Source organism: Marmota marmota, unplaced genomic scaffold, assembly GCF_001458135.2.
Source record: "Marmota marmota marmota unplaced genomic scaffold, marMar, whole genome shotgun sequence".
In the NCBI taxonomy this organism is placed as follows: Eukaryota; Metazoa; Chordata; class Mammalia; order Rodentia; family Sciuridae; genus Marmota; species Marmota marmota.
The window spans coordinates 6592062-6606148 of record NW_026000240.1 but is presented as its reverse complement, the minus strand read 5'-3'; the positions used below and the strand labels follow the sequence as shown (position 1 = coordinate 6606148).

General features: G+C 41.9%; 1 protein-coding gene across 2 annotated transcripts in view; it reads right to left on the bottom strand.

Annotated features, from left to right (window-relative positions):
* Hcls1 (hematopoietic cell-specific Lyn substrate 1) overlaps nt 1–12515 on the bottom strand; it is an 18609-nt gene extending 6094 nt beyond the window's left edge. Inside the window, exons 1-6 of one of the 2 annotated variants that reach the window (XM_015486882.2) lie at nt 12359–12505; nt 10048–10266; nt 8947–9030; nt 8327–8400; nt 2386–2515; nt 966–1076 (exon numbers count right to left, since the gene is read on the bottom strand). In XM_015486882.2, the coding sequence (XP_015342368.1) occupies nt 966–1076; nt 2386–2515; nt 8327–8400; nt 8947–9030; nt 10048–10251 (603 nt within the window). In that variant the 5' untranslated portion in view covers nt 10252–10266; nt 12359–12505. Of the gene's footprint in view, nt 1–965; nt 1077–2385; nt 2516–8326; nt 8401–8946; nt 9031–10047; nt 10267–12358 lie in introns of both variants that reach the window. The other variant, XM_015486883.2, reaches the window with a different exon arrangement.
* Between the last annotated feature and the right edge of the window lie 1572 nt (nt 12516–14087).

The window sequence follows — 14087 nt, the reverse complement described above, 5'->3', positions numbered from 1 at the left end:
TTTTTCTTTTTTTCTTTTAAACTACTGTTTGGTACAAAGGAATCTCTGTAAATACCCAGACTTCAGAGATTGAAGCTAAATCCTGTGAAAAGTACCCTTCACCTCTGAAAATCATTTCGATCCTAAATAATTGCTTTTCTAGATTATTTGTTGTCATGGTAATAATATTTAAGTTGACATCTCTGTTTTCCTGAAAGGCATGCATTTTTAGAAGGTTTTGATGTTAGGCCAAAAGAAGAGCTTGGGAAAATTTCTCTTCATGTGTATAGGTATAATAAAAACCAATGACTTGCTGGGCTCGGTGGGGCATGCCTGTAATCCCAGCAGCTTAGGAGGCTGAGACAGGAGAATCACAAGTTCAAAGCCAGCCTCAGCAATGGCTAGGCGCTGAACAACTCAATGAGACCATGTCTCTAAATAAAGTAGAAAAATAGGACCGGGGATGTGGCTCAGTGATTGAATGCCCCTGAGTTCAATCCCTGGTACCAGTAAATAAATAAATAAAAGGACTGAGGATGTGGCTCATTGGTAAAGTGCCCCTGGGTTTAATCCCCAGTACCAGAAACCCAATCAAACAAATAAATTAAACATAAAATAAAGAAACAAAAACAAAACCAATGGCTTGAGGAATTCTTATTCAGAGAACTTGAGTCTTTGCCTCATTTATTTATTTTTTTGCAGTGATAGGAATGAAAAACCAGGCCTCACAAAGGCTGGGCAAGTGCTGTACCACTGTTATATCCAGCCCCTGCTGCATTTAAATGGATATCTTGGGGCTCAGCATGTGGCCTCCAACAGTGGCACCAAGGAACTTGCTGAGGGAGTTCATGGGGACTACACCTGTGATGGTGCCACACCCAAATAGTATCTACTGCCTCCAATAGTGTGGCCTACATTTATGGGCAAGTATCAGCAGGTCCCCCATGGTTTAAGGAGGACAGTGCGGGGAGCAAGTCACTGCTTACCTTGTCTGCCCTGTCCCTCTCAACTCCGAATTTGCCCCCAAAGCCTTTGGCAGCATCAGTCTGCGAAGAGTGCTTCTCCACCTCAGCAACATACTCATGGCCCACGGCACTCTGAGAACAATCAAGAATGGAAGGATGAAATGGTCAAAATGACCTTGAAACCATAGATACAGGGATGCAATATCCATTGCATGTCAGAACACCAGAAAGTCCACGCTGGATCAGTCCTGCAGCCTCTGAGAGTGGTGCTGAGGAGTACGGGATGAGGGCAGGGGGCCTTTCCTGGCCTTGCACATCCCTGATTCTTCCCTGTACCACCAGGGAGCCATCACCTAGAAGACTCCTGGAGGCTGGGCAGGGAGCCAGAGGACAGAGCTGGGTAGGAGGAGCAGTGTTCAAACCAGAAACAAAAAGATCTAAAACAAGGGCCTTGTGCATCAAAACAATAATGAAGTAAATTCTTAACTTTTCTCCAACATTTAATGTGTAATATATGTACAAAAAGATCACTAAATATACAGTAAAGAAATAATAAAAGAAGTTGAACAAAGACATAATATATAGACATTTAAAATAAATAAATGATTCTAAAACCTATTTTCCCCTTCTCCTCTTGTGCACACTTGTGGGAGACCAACCTCCCACGTGATTGAGTTAACTCCCCTATTGGGTGATGTGGCGTCAGGCACCCATGCTGCTAGACTGTCCCGCTCTTCTAGGGTTCGAGTGACTGTCTTCGTGCCCAGGCTGTGTCTTCCTACAGCCCCATGGGTGGAGCTATGCTCACTTCTTCTTTTGTAATATAACCCCTGGCCCTGTTTAGGATAGAATCTTCCATGGAAGTGCCTGTGTGTGTCCCCTTCTCTTACTGTGTCCTTGGGTGTGGCCTACCCAGATGTCAGTTAACCTGCTGACAGTGGACATCATGAAGATAGACTCAGCCCCCTGAAATCTGACCCCTGGCCTCATTTGAATAGCTTCTCCTCAATAAAAGGGGTCAGCACATGCTCTCTCTCTTTCCCTGAGGACCCTTAAGTTCAGAGGAGCCATCACAGCAACCCCAAAGAAAAAGGTATTTGTGTCTCTTGTGTGGTTATTTTGTGCAGCCCAATTAGCCCAGTTTAACTGGAGTGAACCCTGTGTGTTTTAGTCGCGAACAGAAACCCGGCACACCCTCTCTTGTTGATGCAGGAGTGACAGTGTGCCTCTGGCTGCTATTCTAATATTTGGCCTCTATTTTCCACTATCTATATCTTAGGTGTTAAGATCAGGAAAAAAATGATAAAAATTACATGCAGACATTCTATTTTTTAAAGCCTAAGTGGGAACTGTACTTTTGAACAAATTTAAACCATGGAACCAACAAATTAGTCTATTTTATTTTATTTTTTTAAAAACAAATCTCTCCCTTGCAACTCACCTTGTCCATTCGGTCTCTTTCCACTCCAAACCGACCACCATAGCCATGGGACGCTTTGGGCCCTGATTCCATTTCTTTTTTCTTGAGAACATCATGCTCCTCTGACACTTTGCTCCTCAGCTGGTGAATGCTGGAAGCAACCACATGATCGAGATTCACCCAGCATAGGGAGATCAGTGAACCCATCCTCCCAGACAAGTGGAAATCCTGAGGTCTGTTTATTTGTATCAATGACCCGAGTCCTCAAAATATGCTAGTGATGGGTCTGGCAGTAAGAGATCAGTCTGACCTGTGCACAATACCCTGATTTAAACTCTCAGAAGCTCTCAGACTATTTCCTATAGTCTGTTATTTTGCTTATTAAAATAAGCTTCTGATCTTTAGTATCATTTTTTTCATGTTCTTGAGCCTTAGACGATGATGGTGTCTATATTGTAATAACTGAGATGTCATCTTCCTCTCTGATTGGACCTACTTTCTGTCAATTAAGTGATCCATCTCAAGAAGCATAAAAATATTCATTGAAACATTGTGCACAACAGCAAAACAGCAAGAAAGTACATGACCAATAACTAAAAAATAGTTTAGAAAATTGAAACGTTAAGCTTCAATAGCATACTGGAAATCATTAAAAATGGTGCTTATAAAAGTGCAGCATTGGGTAAATTTATTTATACATTAGTATTGTGTGAATGTTTTTGTCAAGAATCAACATCTTCTGACCCTCTTCTCCCCACGCCAGATAATTCCTGAGAAAACTAATACTAAACAAAAAAAAAATAATAATATCCATTTATCCTTAACTGTTATAACAGTTTAGGGTTCAAATGATAGATTTGGGACACCCAGGGATTTGCCCCATCCCTAAGAGCAAGTGACATCCAGGGAGCCATCCTGTCTCTCCCTGAACACTCACTTCCATCTTTATAATGAAGGTGGCTGCAACACTTCAGAGGGTGGACATTCACCTTGGCCAATGGGTTTGGCCTGAGCATATGAAGCCATAGATCAGCACCAGCACCCTTAAGTGACAACAAGGACTAATATATACTTGGGGCACATACAGGAACCCCTGGGGATTTTTAGAAACATTTGGGCAAGAGAACTCTAGGTAAGAAATTTGACCTTCTGCAGCAAGCAATGAAGATTTGAGGTATTGAGAGTGATGTCCCTGGTCCTTCACAAGCTCAGGACAAGAAGACACATTGGTTATAGGCAGAATGGCCATCTCACCGTGGAAATGCTCTTCTTTCATGGAAGAATAGATCCATCTGGTGGCCTTGTGGGATAATCCAGTGAAGGTCTTTTAAAAAAGCCTTTTCAGCTTTAGCCACAGTTAATTTTAGAAAGCTGGCTATAAACCAGATGAAATTAATCTAAGTGCTGGAAGAACCCTCTGTTCCCATGCCTCCTTTAAACCCTCTGGCAGCGTGACGGCAGAGGTCCCATGTTACTAGTTCAACAACACCAATGCTTTAGAACCTACTGTGTCAGAAAAGCTGTGGGATCCAAGAACAATTAAATCACCCTCCTGTGCTTCCCAACTGAAAGACTCAGATGAAGAATGAAGACAATGGGGCCAAACATTGCTTTCAATTAAGAAATATCCACTACGTTTTAATGAGCTTAGTGATTATTAAGAAGATCATAACTACATTACGTTGAAACAAGTTTTAAAAAAGGGATTAGAAAAATGATATTCAGAAACACCTACTTAATAGAAGACAGAGGCTAGCCAGGAGATTATGCCAATCAACAGATCATATAATTTGAATGAAAATATGACCAGAGGAAAATAACAACTTTTTATTAACCTATTTAGGATATAGCTGAATCCATTCTGAATAGGTCTTGATATAGCATTCCTTTATTCAATGATTATTAATTAAACAATTTTTGAGTGTGAGGTGCTGTTAGGTTCTGAGGACACAAAGATGATTAATGTATGGAAATACTGGGTCAGGTGCAAGAGTAGAGAGGAAAAATTATAATTCAATAACTCAATATGCCAAGTACATCTAAGAAACTTTTGACACACTCTCAGATATCCATTTAAAAATTTCAACTATGTTACATTAATAAAGCAATGAAGTTCATGGGAACCAAGCAAAATCCAGGACTTCAAAGATGAACTAAGAGAAAGGACAGAGCTTTGTTTTTTGGTTTTTTTTTTAAACAAAATTAAAAGCACAAAGGTGAGTGGTTCTGTATGTATACTATGTTACTATATATTCTGTGATCATGTATGAAGGAATATCCATAAACAAAAATCTACTAGAACTATTAAATGACTTTGGCCATATCACAGGATACAAGGTAACTATGTCAAAATCAAGTTATTTCTTGGGCTGGGGATGTGGCTCAAGCGGTAGCACGCTCGCCTGGCATGCGTGCAGCCTGGGTCGATCCTCAGCACCACATACAAACAAAGATGTTGTGCCCACCAAAAACTAAAAAAAAAATAAATAAATATTAAAATTCTCTCTTTCTCTCTCTCTTAAAAAAATCAAGTTATTTCTATATACTAGCCATGGACACTTGGAAATTCAAAGCTAAAAATAAATATAATTATAGCCACATGAAATAATATGAAATATTTTAGGATAAATTTAAGAAGAAAGCGGGGCACAGTGGCACACACCAGTAATCCCAGAGACTCAGGAGGCTGACGCAGGAGGATTACAAATTCAAGGCCAACCTCAGCAATTTAGTGAGGCCCTAAGCAACCTAGCAAGACACTGTCTCCACAATCAATCAATCAATCAATAAGGCCTGAGATGTATTTCAGTGATAAAGTGCCTCTGGTTCAATCCCTAGAACAACAACAACAACAAAATTCCGCCCACAGAGTCAGACTGAGCTGAATTCAAATTATTATTTGTACATCCTTGGACAAATTATTAAACATCTAAACCTCTCTATTTACTTCTCTGTGAAATCAGGATAACAGCATGATCTATGATATAGTGTTGTTTGGGAAACGCATTTTGCATGACACGTAACAGTTAATAAGTGTTGCCATGATTCTTAGGCCATAGCCATGGCTCTTCATAGCATTCCTGTGAGGTAAACAGGGATGGTCTATTATTCCCAGTCACAAGGGGGAATAGAGACAGAGTGGTGACATAATTCTCTTCAATGCCCCGAGTCCCTTGGTAGCAGAGCAGGGAACAGTCCCTAGATCTTCAGGCTGCTTGTTTAGTACTCTTGGTACCACATCATTCTACGTTGCCAGTTGGAATAAAATGTCAGGGCATGACAAAGTGGACAGTGCTCCCGAGGCAGTGAGGATGGGACCTGACAACCAGACAGGTCTCAGGAAGCACCAGGAGCTGTGTCTGGTGTCATGCTGCTCAGGGTGCAGTGCACAAGCCCAACCACTTCTCTTCCACCATGAAATAAGAATAAAAATTGGGAGTATGTATTTAGAACCTTTCATAGCAATTTAACATAGCAATCAGATGTGTCAAATCTAAAAATTAAAATTGTGCTTTTTTCGAGGCTGGGGTTGTGGCTCAGCGGTAGAGCGCTCGCCTAGCAGGCGTGGGGCCCTGTGTTCGATCCTCAGCACTACATAAAAATAAATGAATGGAATAAAGGTATTGTATCCAACTACAGCTAAAAACATATTTAAAAAATTGTACTTTTTTTTTCATGTCATTTTTTTCATTTTACAAAAATATCAGTCTGTGACAAATTTGAAAACAAGAGCAGACTAAAACCTGGTTCTTTCCCAAAGATAGTCTAAGAAACTCTTGTCTAGGAGTAGTGAGAATCCTTAGTGGTCAAGAGAAGAGACACCAAAATAGATTAGTGGGCAAGAGTGGAGAGGAAGGTGGAAAGGGCCACAGACTTTGGAAATCAGGCAGTTTCTTTATACAAAATTTGGGGGACAGAGAGGAGCATTTGAGCTATTTTCTGAATTACCAAACCACTTCTTAAACTAAAGTTATTGAAGACAGACCTAAAAAGAAACACCGTGGCGTGGGAGATGGTGGTGAGATAGTGAGAACCAGCCACTTCCTCTTCCTGCTTTGAGTCATGTAAGCGCACAGTTACTCTTGGACTGAACCCCCCAAATCCCCCAGCTCCAAAGGCCTCAGTGATTCCCATCAGACAGTGAAGGTAGGCTTAGAGCACATAAGCCACAGAGAACCAGAGGGTTAGACACTGTATACTGGAATGTCCTCTAGAGGTCTTTTTTTGTCCAAATGAGAAAACTGACTATCAGAGAGGATAAGAGAGAGTCACCAGGCCTGTTACCAACAAAGATCAGGCTTTTGTAACTTGGTAGCCTGGATAAATGGGAGGTGAGTAAGTTTTTGTGGAAATATATCTAACATTTATTGCATTAGGTATAGATCCAGCTAGGTTAACAAGACATATGCATGGTTACCACATTGTATGACTTCAGTGGACGTCAGACAAAGTGATGTATTCAGTGAAGCTACAACTGCTTCCAGAATTGCCTGGTTTGTTTAAGAATGACATTCATTATAGCTTTGTAATTCAAAGCTATAATGTCTGCTTGTACAATCATGCACAGTACTGAATATTCTCAAACCACATAAACAAGTGCCAAGTTTTCTTAGTGTATTGCTTGAGTAACAAGGTCATCCACTGACATTTTTTGTTTTTCAGTGCTGGGAATTGAACCCTGGGCCTTGTGGATGCTAGACAAATGTTCTACCCACTCACACTTTTCTAAATCTAGGGGAAATGAGATTAAAACATTGCTACTAGATTGGGGGGGGGGGTTAAAATGGAGCTGACAAAATTAATTTTGCCATTTTGTATGTAGTCGTTGGTTCTTTTTATTGTTGCTCTTGTTATGCTCTTTGTTGTGTTTACTTTGCCACTGGCCTTTGACATTCTATTCCTACCCAAAGCAGACAGTCCTGGTTAGATGGATCTGAATAATCCATGAAGGGAGGGGCTCTCTCAATCCTAATACACAATACATCCCACAGGAGCCTCTGGATATGTTCCCACGTTCCTTCTCTCTTCTGGTATCTTAATAGTAAAAGTGAATATTAGGCTATCACAATCCGTAAAAGGTCATTGCTAAAATAGTTTTAATCATTACGTTTTTCCTATCACTCTTCTTTGTGTTACTAAACATGAGGCTTCTCACTTGTGCCAGGTAGACAAGTACAAATGTGTATTTTAAGTTATTTGGGCCAACCCTGGAAGCTCATATTGTCTTTTTAAATTTATTCTGAATTCTTCACCTTGATTTTACTGACTCCTTCTTAGCCCATCTGAACTCACCCTCTATTCTAAGTACACATTTATATTTATGTGAAGAGACAGATTGGTGATAACTAGATACCTAATGGGTAGTAGGAGGTAGAGAGACACTTCCTCTCTGAATCCCTGATGCCTGACTGAAGGAAGGCCGTTACTACAACAGACTCCCCTGGAGGAAGTAGCAGGGTCTTAGGTATAAAAGACTAATTATAAGGTCAGGGGGACAAGAGGAAAGAAATGAAATACACAATGACACATATAGAGACACACAAAGAATCTACAAAAAAAGGAAAAAACAAAAAACCTCCAAAAAACCCAAATATACACAGACATAAACTGGAGCAGTGGTGCACGACGGTAATCCCAGCTATTGGGAAGCTGATGGAGGAGGATCACAAGTTCAAGACCAGCCTTGGACACATAGCAAGAACCTGTCTCAAAATTAAAATTTTAAAAAAGGGTTGGAATGTAGGTCAGTGGCAGAGCTCTTGCCTAAAATATGCAAAGCCCTGGGTTCTAATCCCCACTACTACAAAAAATAAATAAGCAAAATTAACAACAACAACAAAAAAAAACCACATACACAGACATGAACTATTTTTTTCCCTCCCACATATTCCCCAGAGTTACTGAGATTGCTTTGAGCTCTTCACAAAATCCCCTTCCCTCTCCCAGTCCATTTGGCACCTACTTGATGTGCTCTTTGCGTCCAGAGCCCTCGATGGTCTTGGCTCCCCATCGTTGCTCCTTCTCAGAGATGTCATTCTACAAAAGAGCATTCAACAGAAGTGTTGGTGGGAAATGTGCCATGCCAAGAGGAGACACACCCACACTGCTACAAAGACCTCCCAGTTCCCTGTATCCGCTGCCTTCTTCGGTCAGGGTATCCCTACTACGTCTGGCCCCATGTAAAATTTAAACTGTTGAGTTTTGAAACCTTTATTCTTACTCTGCCTCCTTTGCCTGTTCTTCTTCAAGTCTCCTACAACATTTCAACCCACCTGTATCACACGGTTCTAACCCAAATCCTGGATCCTAGGCCAAAGGAGACTAGGTCTACCTGCTCCTCAACTTTAGCTTGGCCCATCAACCACACTGCAAAACCCATTCACACCTGTCTCCTTCCACCCTTCACACCAGCTATCAAACATGCCCTACTCATCCACCTGCTGTTCCACTGATCCTTCCCACTGTGAGGACTCAGTCCCACATCGTCCTTTTCTAAGTCTTCTCAAAGGTCGGAGAGTGGCTCACATGCATGCTCATCCCTCACCCTCTTAATCGTTCAAGAAAAACTACTTTCAAACTCACCACAAAGTCAGGGTCTGTGTCCCAGTCATCACCCTGGGTCTCCACGGAAACAGATACATCATGACCCACTACAGACTTCCACATCTGAAGGTGACAGAAAATGGGAATAATTGAGGATAAAAAAGAATCAGGAGAAGGAAAGACAAAAAGTCAATATTAAATAGCCCACCAACCTAGGTGCCCTAAACAGATGAATGGATAAAGAAAATGTGGTATATATACACAATGAAATATTACTCAGCCATAAAGAAGAATGAAATTATGGCATTTGCCAGTAAGAGGATGGAATTGGAGACAATCATGATGAGTGAAATAAGCCAGTCCCCCAAAAATCAAAGGCAGAGGGGCTGGGATTGTGGCTCAGTGGTAGAGTGCTCGCCTAGCACAGGTGGGACCCGGGTTCGATCCACAGTACCACATAAAAAATAAAGGCATTGTGTTGTGTCCATCTACACCTAAAAAATAAGTATTTTTTTTTTTAAAATTTTTAAAAATCAAAGGCAGAGTGTTCTCTCTAATATGTGGCTGCTAACTTACAACAAGGGAGGGGAAGACTAGAAGTTCATTGGACTAGAAAAAGGGGAATGAAAGGATGGGAGGGGGAATGGGAATAGAAAAGACAATAGAATGAATTGGGCATATCTTTCCTATCCTTATACACAGACCTAAGCTGGTTAGCTTTATGTTAGCATCATATATTAACCACAATAATGGGGATCCTAGTTGGAACAAGGTATACTTATTCTATGTATGTATAATATGTCAAAAAATACTCTACTGTCATGTATATCTAGAAAGAACAAATTAAAAAAAAGTTTTAAAAAGCCCAATGTTGGAGCTGGGGTTGTGTGGCTCAGCAGTAGAGCGCTCACCTAACACATATGAGGCTCTGGGTTTAATAAAAATAAAATAAAGGTATTATGTCCAACTAGAACTAAAAAAATAAACATTTTTTTTAAAAAATCCCAATGTTTCCTGCCATTCTTTTCCTAGAAGAAAATAGGAGCTAAGACAAAGCAGATGAAAGTTTTAGGAAGGTACTTCTGTGCAGGTAGAGGATATGGGGTTTATTTAAGACAAGCTAACGTGGCTTGGGCTCACCTTCTCTGGAGAGAAATTCTCATGGGTGTAGGTAACATTAAATGTCCTGGGTGTCAAAACAGCTGGACTCTTCACTTGTGTCCAGAGGTCAGCCAGGCAGTGGCTTACAGAGTGGTAATCAGTGAGGGAAGCTATGACATCCATCAAATTATGCTGCCATTTCACTCTGATATCTACATGACTCCTTTCACACGACCCAAACATAAACTAGTCCAGCTCCTGGAGAAATGAAAATCTTGTGTCTACAACCTGATTAATTAATTATTTTGAGAATATTTTTTTCTACCATCAATGCAAGAGCTGTGCTGAGACTGGTCACTGCACAGCTGTGGGTAGTCAGAAGGGTCAAGCAGCTGGAATTCCTGTATTGAACAATGCATGGGGAAGCACTATTTACTGGGAATAAATCTTTACTACTCAGTTTTAAAAAAAGTTTGATAATATTTCTAAAGAATATAAGGGATTCAAAATTAGCGTGAAATAAATCCTTTATCTTAAACATTAGGAGATATTTGATTTTTATCAACTAAATAACCATGAAAGAGATAATCTGGAGAAGACTAGTTTGAAAGGATTCCAAGGTGTTGTTCTGCGGGGGCAGCCCCAGCGTACCTTTGAGCCTTGCCAACTGTGCTGGAGGAAGAGCTAGAGTTGCTCTGCATTTGTGGGCTCCTGGATCTTGGTGTGAAGAGGTCATAATAGACAACGTCCACCTGCTCTGGTGGCCACTGAGGTTTCTTGACCCTCTTGTTAGCTGGCAACTTCCCTGCCCATCCTTCCCTTTTCAGACACCTCTTCCCACTGGTGGCCTCCCCCCGCGCCTCTTCACTGTCTCTCTTTACAACTGACCCCTCCTAGAGCTCTCCTGTCTCTCCACCTCTACCTTCAGACTCTCCAGCTTCTGTGTCCACTTGGAAACATCATCCTTCTCTTTGAAAACCTGCTCAGGGGAAATTCCAGATAGTGTGGCTATAGAATTGCCACAGGGGAGACTGGAAATGAGAGAATGAGTCATCCTAGCTGCGGGATGTGTCACCACCAAGAGCGGCTAGGCCTTCCCTGCTGGGGCAACAGCTGTGGATGAGGGGTGGGGACAGGTAAACAAGACCCATCGTCCTACATTCTTATAATTCCTATGGCTGGTTCCTGGGCTGCTCTGCAACAAAAGGACCTCACATAGAAAACTGAAAGGAGAAGTCTCTGAAATATTCATGAGTAATAAGGAAGCAGTGAGGACCGATAGTCTCCTCCTCTTTCCCCCTCCTCTGAGGCCTCACCCTGACTCTCATCACCCTCCCACCTTCACCCATTTTTCACTTTTTGGTTGTAGATGCACACAAAACCTTTACTTATGTATGTAAGTATGTAGGTATGTGTTTTTATGTGGCACTGAGGATTGAACCTAGTGCCTCACTCATGCTAGGCCAGTGCTCTACAACTGAGCCACACCCTCAGCTCCATTGAAATAAAGTTTCTGATACAGAGACAACTTAATATCCTTTCCCTACTGCCCAGAAATCAGAAAGATAGGAGTTGCTATATAGAAGTGGGAGTCTAGGGTGAGCTGGTGAGACATGGAGCCCAGGCACGGTCGAAGCTTCACTGTGAGGCTCTTACAGTAGCATCAGTGAAGCACACGGACAATGGCAAGGGAATCGCCATAGAGGACGTACAGGGGGCTGGACTAGGAAATTCACAGAGAGGATCTTAAATAATCTGGCAAACAACGGATTATTTCTGATTTCCTCCAAGGGAAAATAAACCCAGGGTTTAACCTAGGTAATCTGTAAAGTCCCCTTTGTTTCTGACACTCTGGGGTTCTGGGATCATAATCATAGAAACCAGCCTCAGCTGATCGTCACCCTGCACTTGGCCCCATCAGCACTCGGTTCTCAGCACTAGTGTGCACTAGTGACTACTTCCTGATCTGTTACGTTTCCTCTGTGGGTTTCGTCTACCCACTAAACCATGGACTCTTCAAGTACAGTCTTTGTCTCCATCACCTGTGGATCCCCCTTCCAATTCAGTTTCTAGGAGCTGCAGCCCTTAGAGTGGCTTTGGATTGTCAGCAGAAACACTTTGCTGGGTCTGGGTCTTATTGGCTCCTGAAATCTGCTTCCTGGGCTGAAACCTTTCCCTTCTCTTTGCACACCCAGGTGCTCATTCTCCACCACCAGTGCACCCAGGCCTTCTGGCCATCAAAGTTTAACAGTAACCTTGTCCCTCAACAAGAACTGAGCACCAGGTAGATTCATCTTCCATTCTTGCCCTGTGTTCCCCAAGTCTCCCACCATTCGCTCAGAATACCCACCTCCACCAGCACAAGCGTTTGATCTGAGCTCCGGGCTCCTCACGTCCACACCCGGTGCCCTCTCTGAATGCTATAGCTTCAGGGTAAGAAACTGAGTGGCTGCTTCAGTTCCGTATTCAGGTTTCCTGTCATTTCCTGTCACCCTGTCCTCACAGCTACTTCCTGAAGTTTGAGTCAGTTCCTTCTGCTTTAGGCACTTAAATTAAAAGAGTTAAATTCTTTGGTCTTTTGCAAGGTTTTGAGGATCATGAGGCAATCACAAAAAATGCTGTTTTCATTCCAAGTTTGTAATCTCATCAGAGAAACAGACATTGAGCTGGAAAACCCATCAGGGAATGTCGTAGATCAGCATTTGTCCTGCATAGGTGGGCAGCTGCATTTGCAGTAGTAAAAGAATTCAGAGCATTTGATGTAGGCTGTAGTAACCAAGAAAGCCCTAAAGGGAAAAGTGATTTATATGTAGATTTTGAAGAGTTAAGATTTAAAAACTAACTCACTTCTGCATTACCCACAGCACTTCAAAGCAAGACCTATATAGTCCATGTCTAAATAAGAATTCATCAATTGACAGGAGAGAATAACTAACGAGGGACAAGGGACAAGTCAAAGCATGGAGGGAGAAAGATTCCTGGTTGTTTGGGGGGCTGTGTGGAGTCGGAGCTCACCAGGAGGATTTGGTTTCAGAGAGAATTCTGAAAGAACCAGGTGGTATCATCTGATGGTAGGACTGTGCATCCAGATCAGCTGTCCTTCCCTTTCCTCTTGAAGTCACACTTGCTCAGGTAACTTGTTCTAATGAAGTGTATCCTTTTCTATTTCAAGATCACTGCAAGTTTTGCTATGTTTTTTCTCTCATTGCCTGTCAAGGCAATCTACAATTCCCCAGAGTGGCTCCTTGGGCAGCCCGGTGAGTGGGGGGGGCTGACAATGACAACATGAGTAGAATCCCAGTCATTGTGGGACTTCAAAAAATAACCCTTTGTTGTTTAACCACCGAGAAGTGGCGGGTGTTTATTATTGTATCCAATCTAGCCTCTCCTAAACTTGCTCACAGGTCATGGACTCCCCAAGGGGCCCAAGCAGGACTGGAATTGGTCCCCCATAGAGAAAAGGGCATCTCTGAATAAGGGGCAGAAAGTTTCTAAAGTCACTTCCAAATCTGAGATAAACTGGGTAGTTTTATTCATTTGTTCTCTCGTATTTATCATGGGGGCATGGAAACTATTTTAAGGAAGAGTAAGTTTGTAGAAAGGGAAAAAAACTTTCATTTCATTTGGAATCCTAATGTAGTATCATAATTGGAACTAACAGACCAGATATTTGACACAACATATAGGAACACAGTTCTCTGAAGAAACCACAGAACTTACAGATGACACAAGAAAACCCATACCCCTCTGCAAATGTCTCAAGGTCATTCTTGATGATGTAGTGAGATGCAGCAGGCAGAAGTAGCGTGGGCTTTGAAACCAGATACACTAGGCTCCATTAACCTAGCTAATGTATCTTTAGAAAGGGCTCTAGCTTTTCCCAAGTAGCAACTTTATATAAAAACATAATAATATGCCCACCTGACCTGCTTTGTGCTATTAAACTCTCCTCCCGCTACTCCCACCCAGAGGCATCTCTAGGGGCCTAATGTTTTCAAGAGTTCTTCTAAGACAGTATAGAACATGAACAGTCTAATGAATTCAATATCCTAAGACCTAGCTTTCTTGGTTCAGTATTA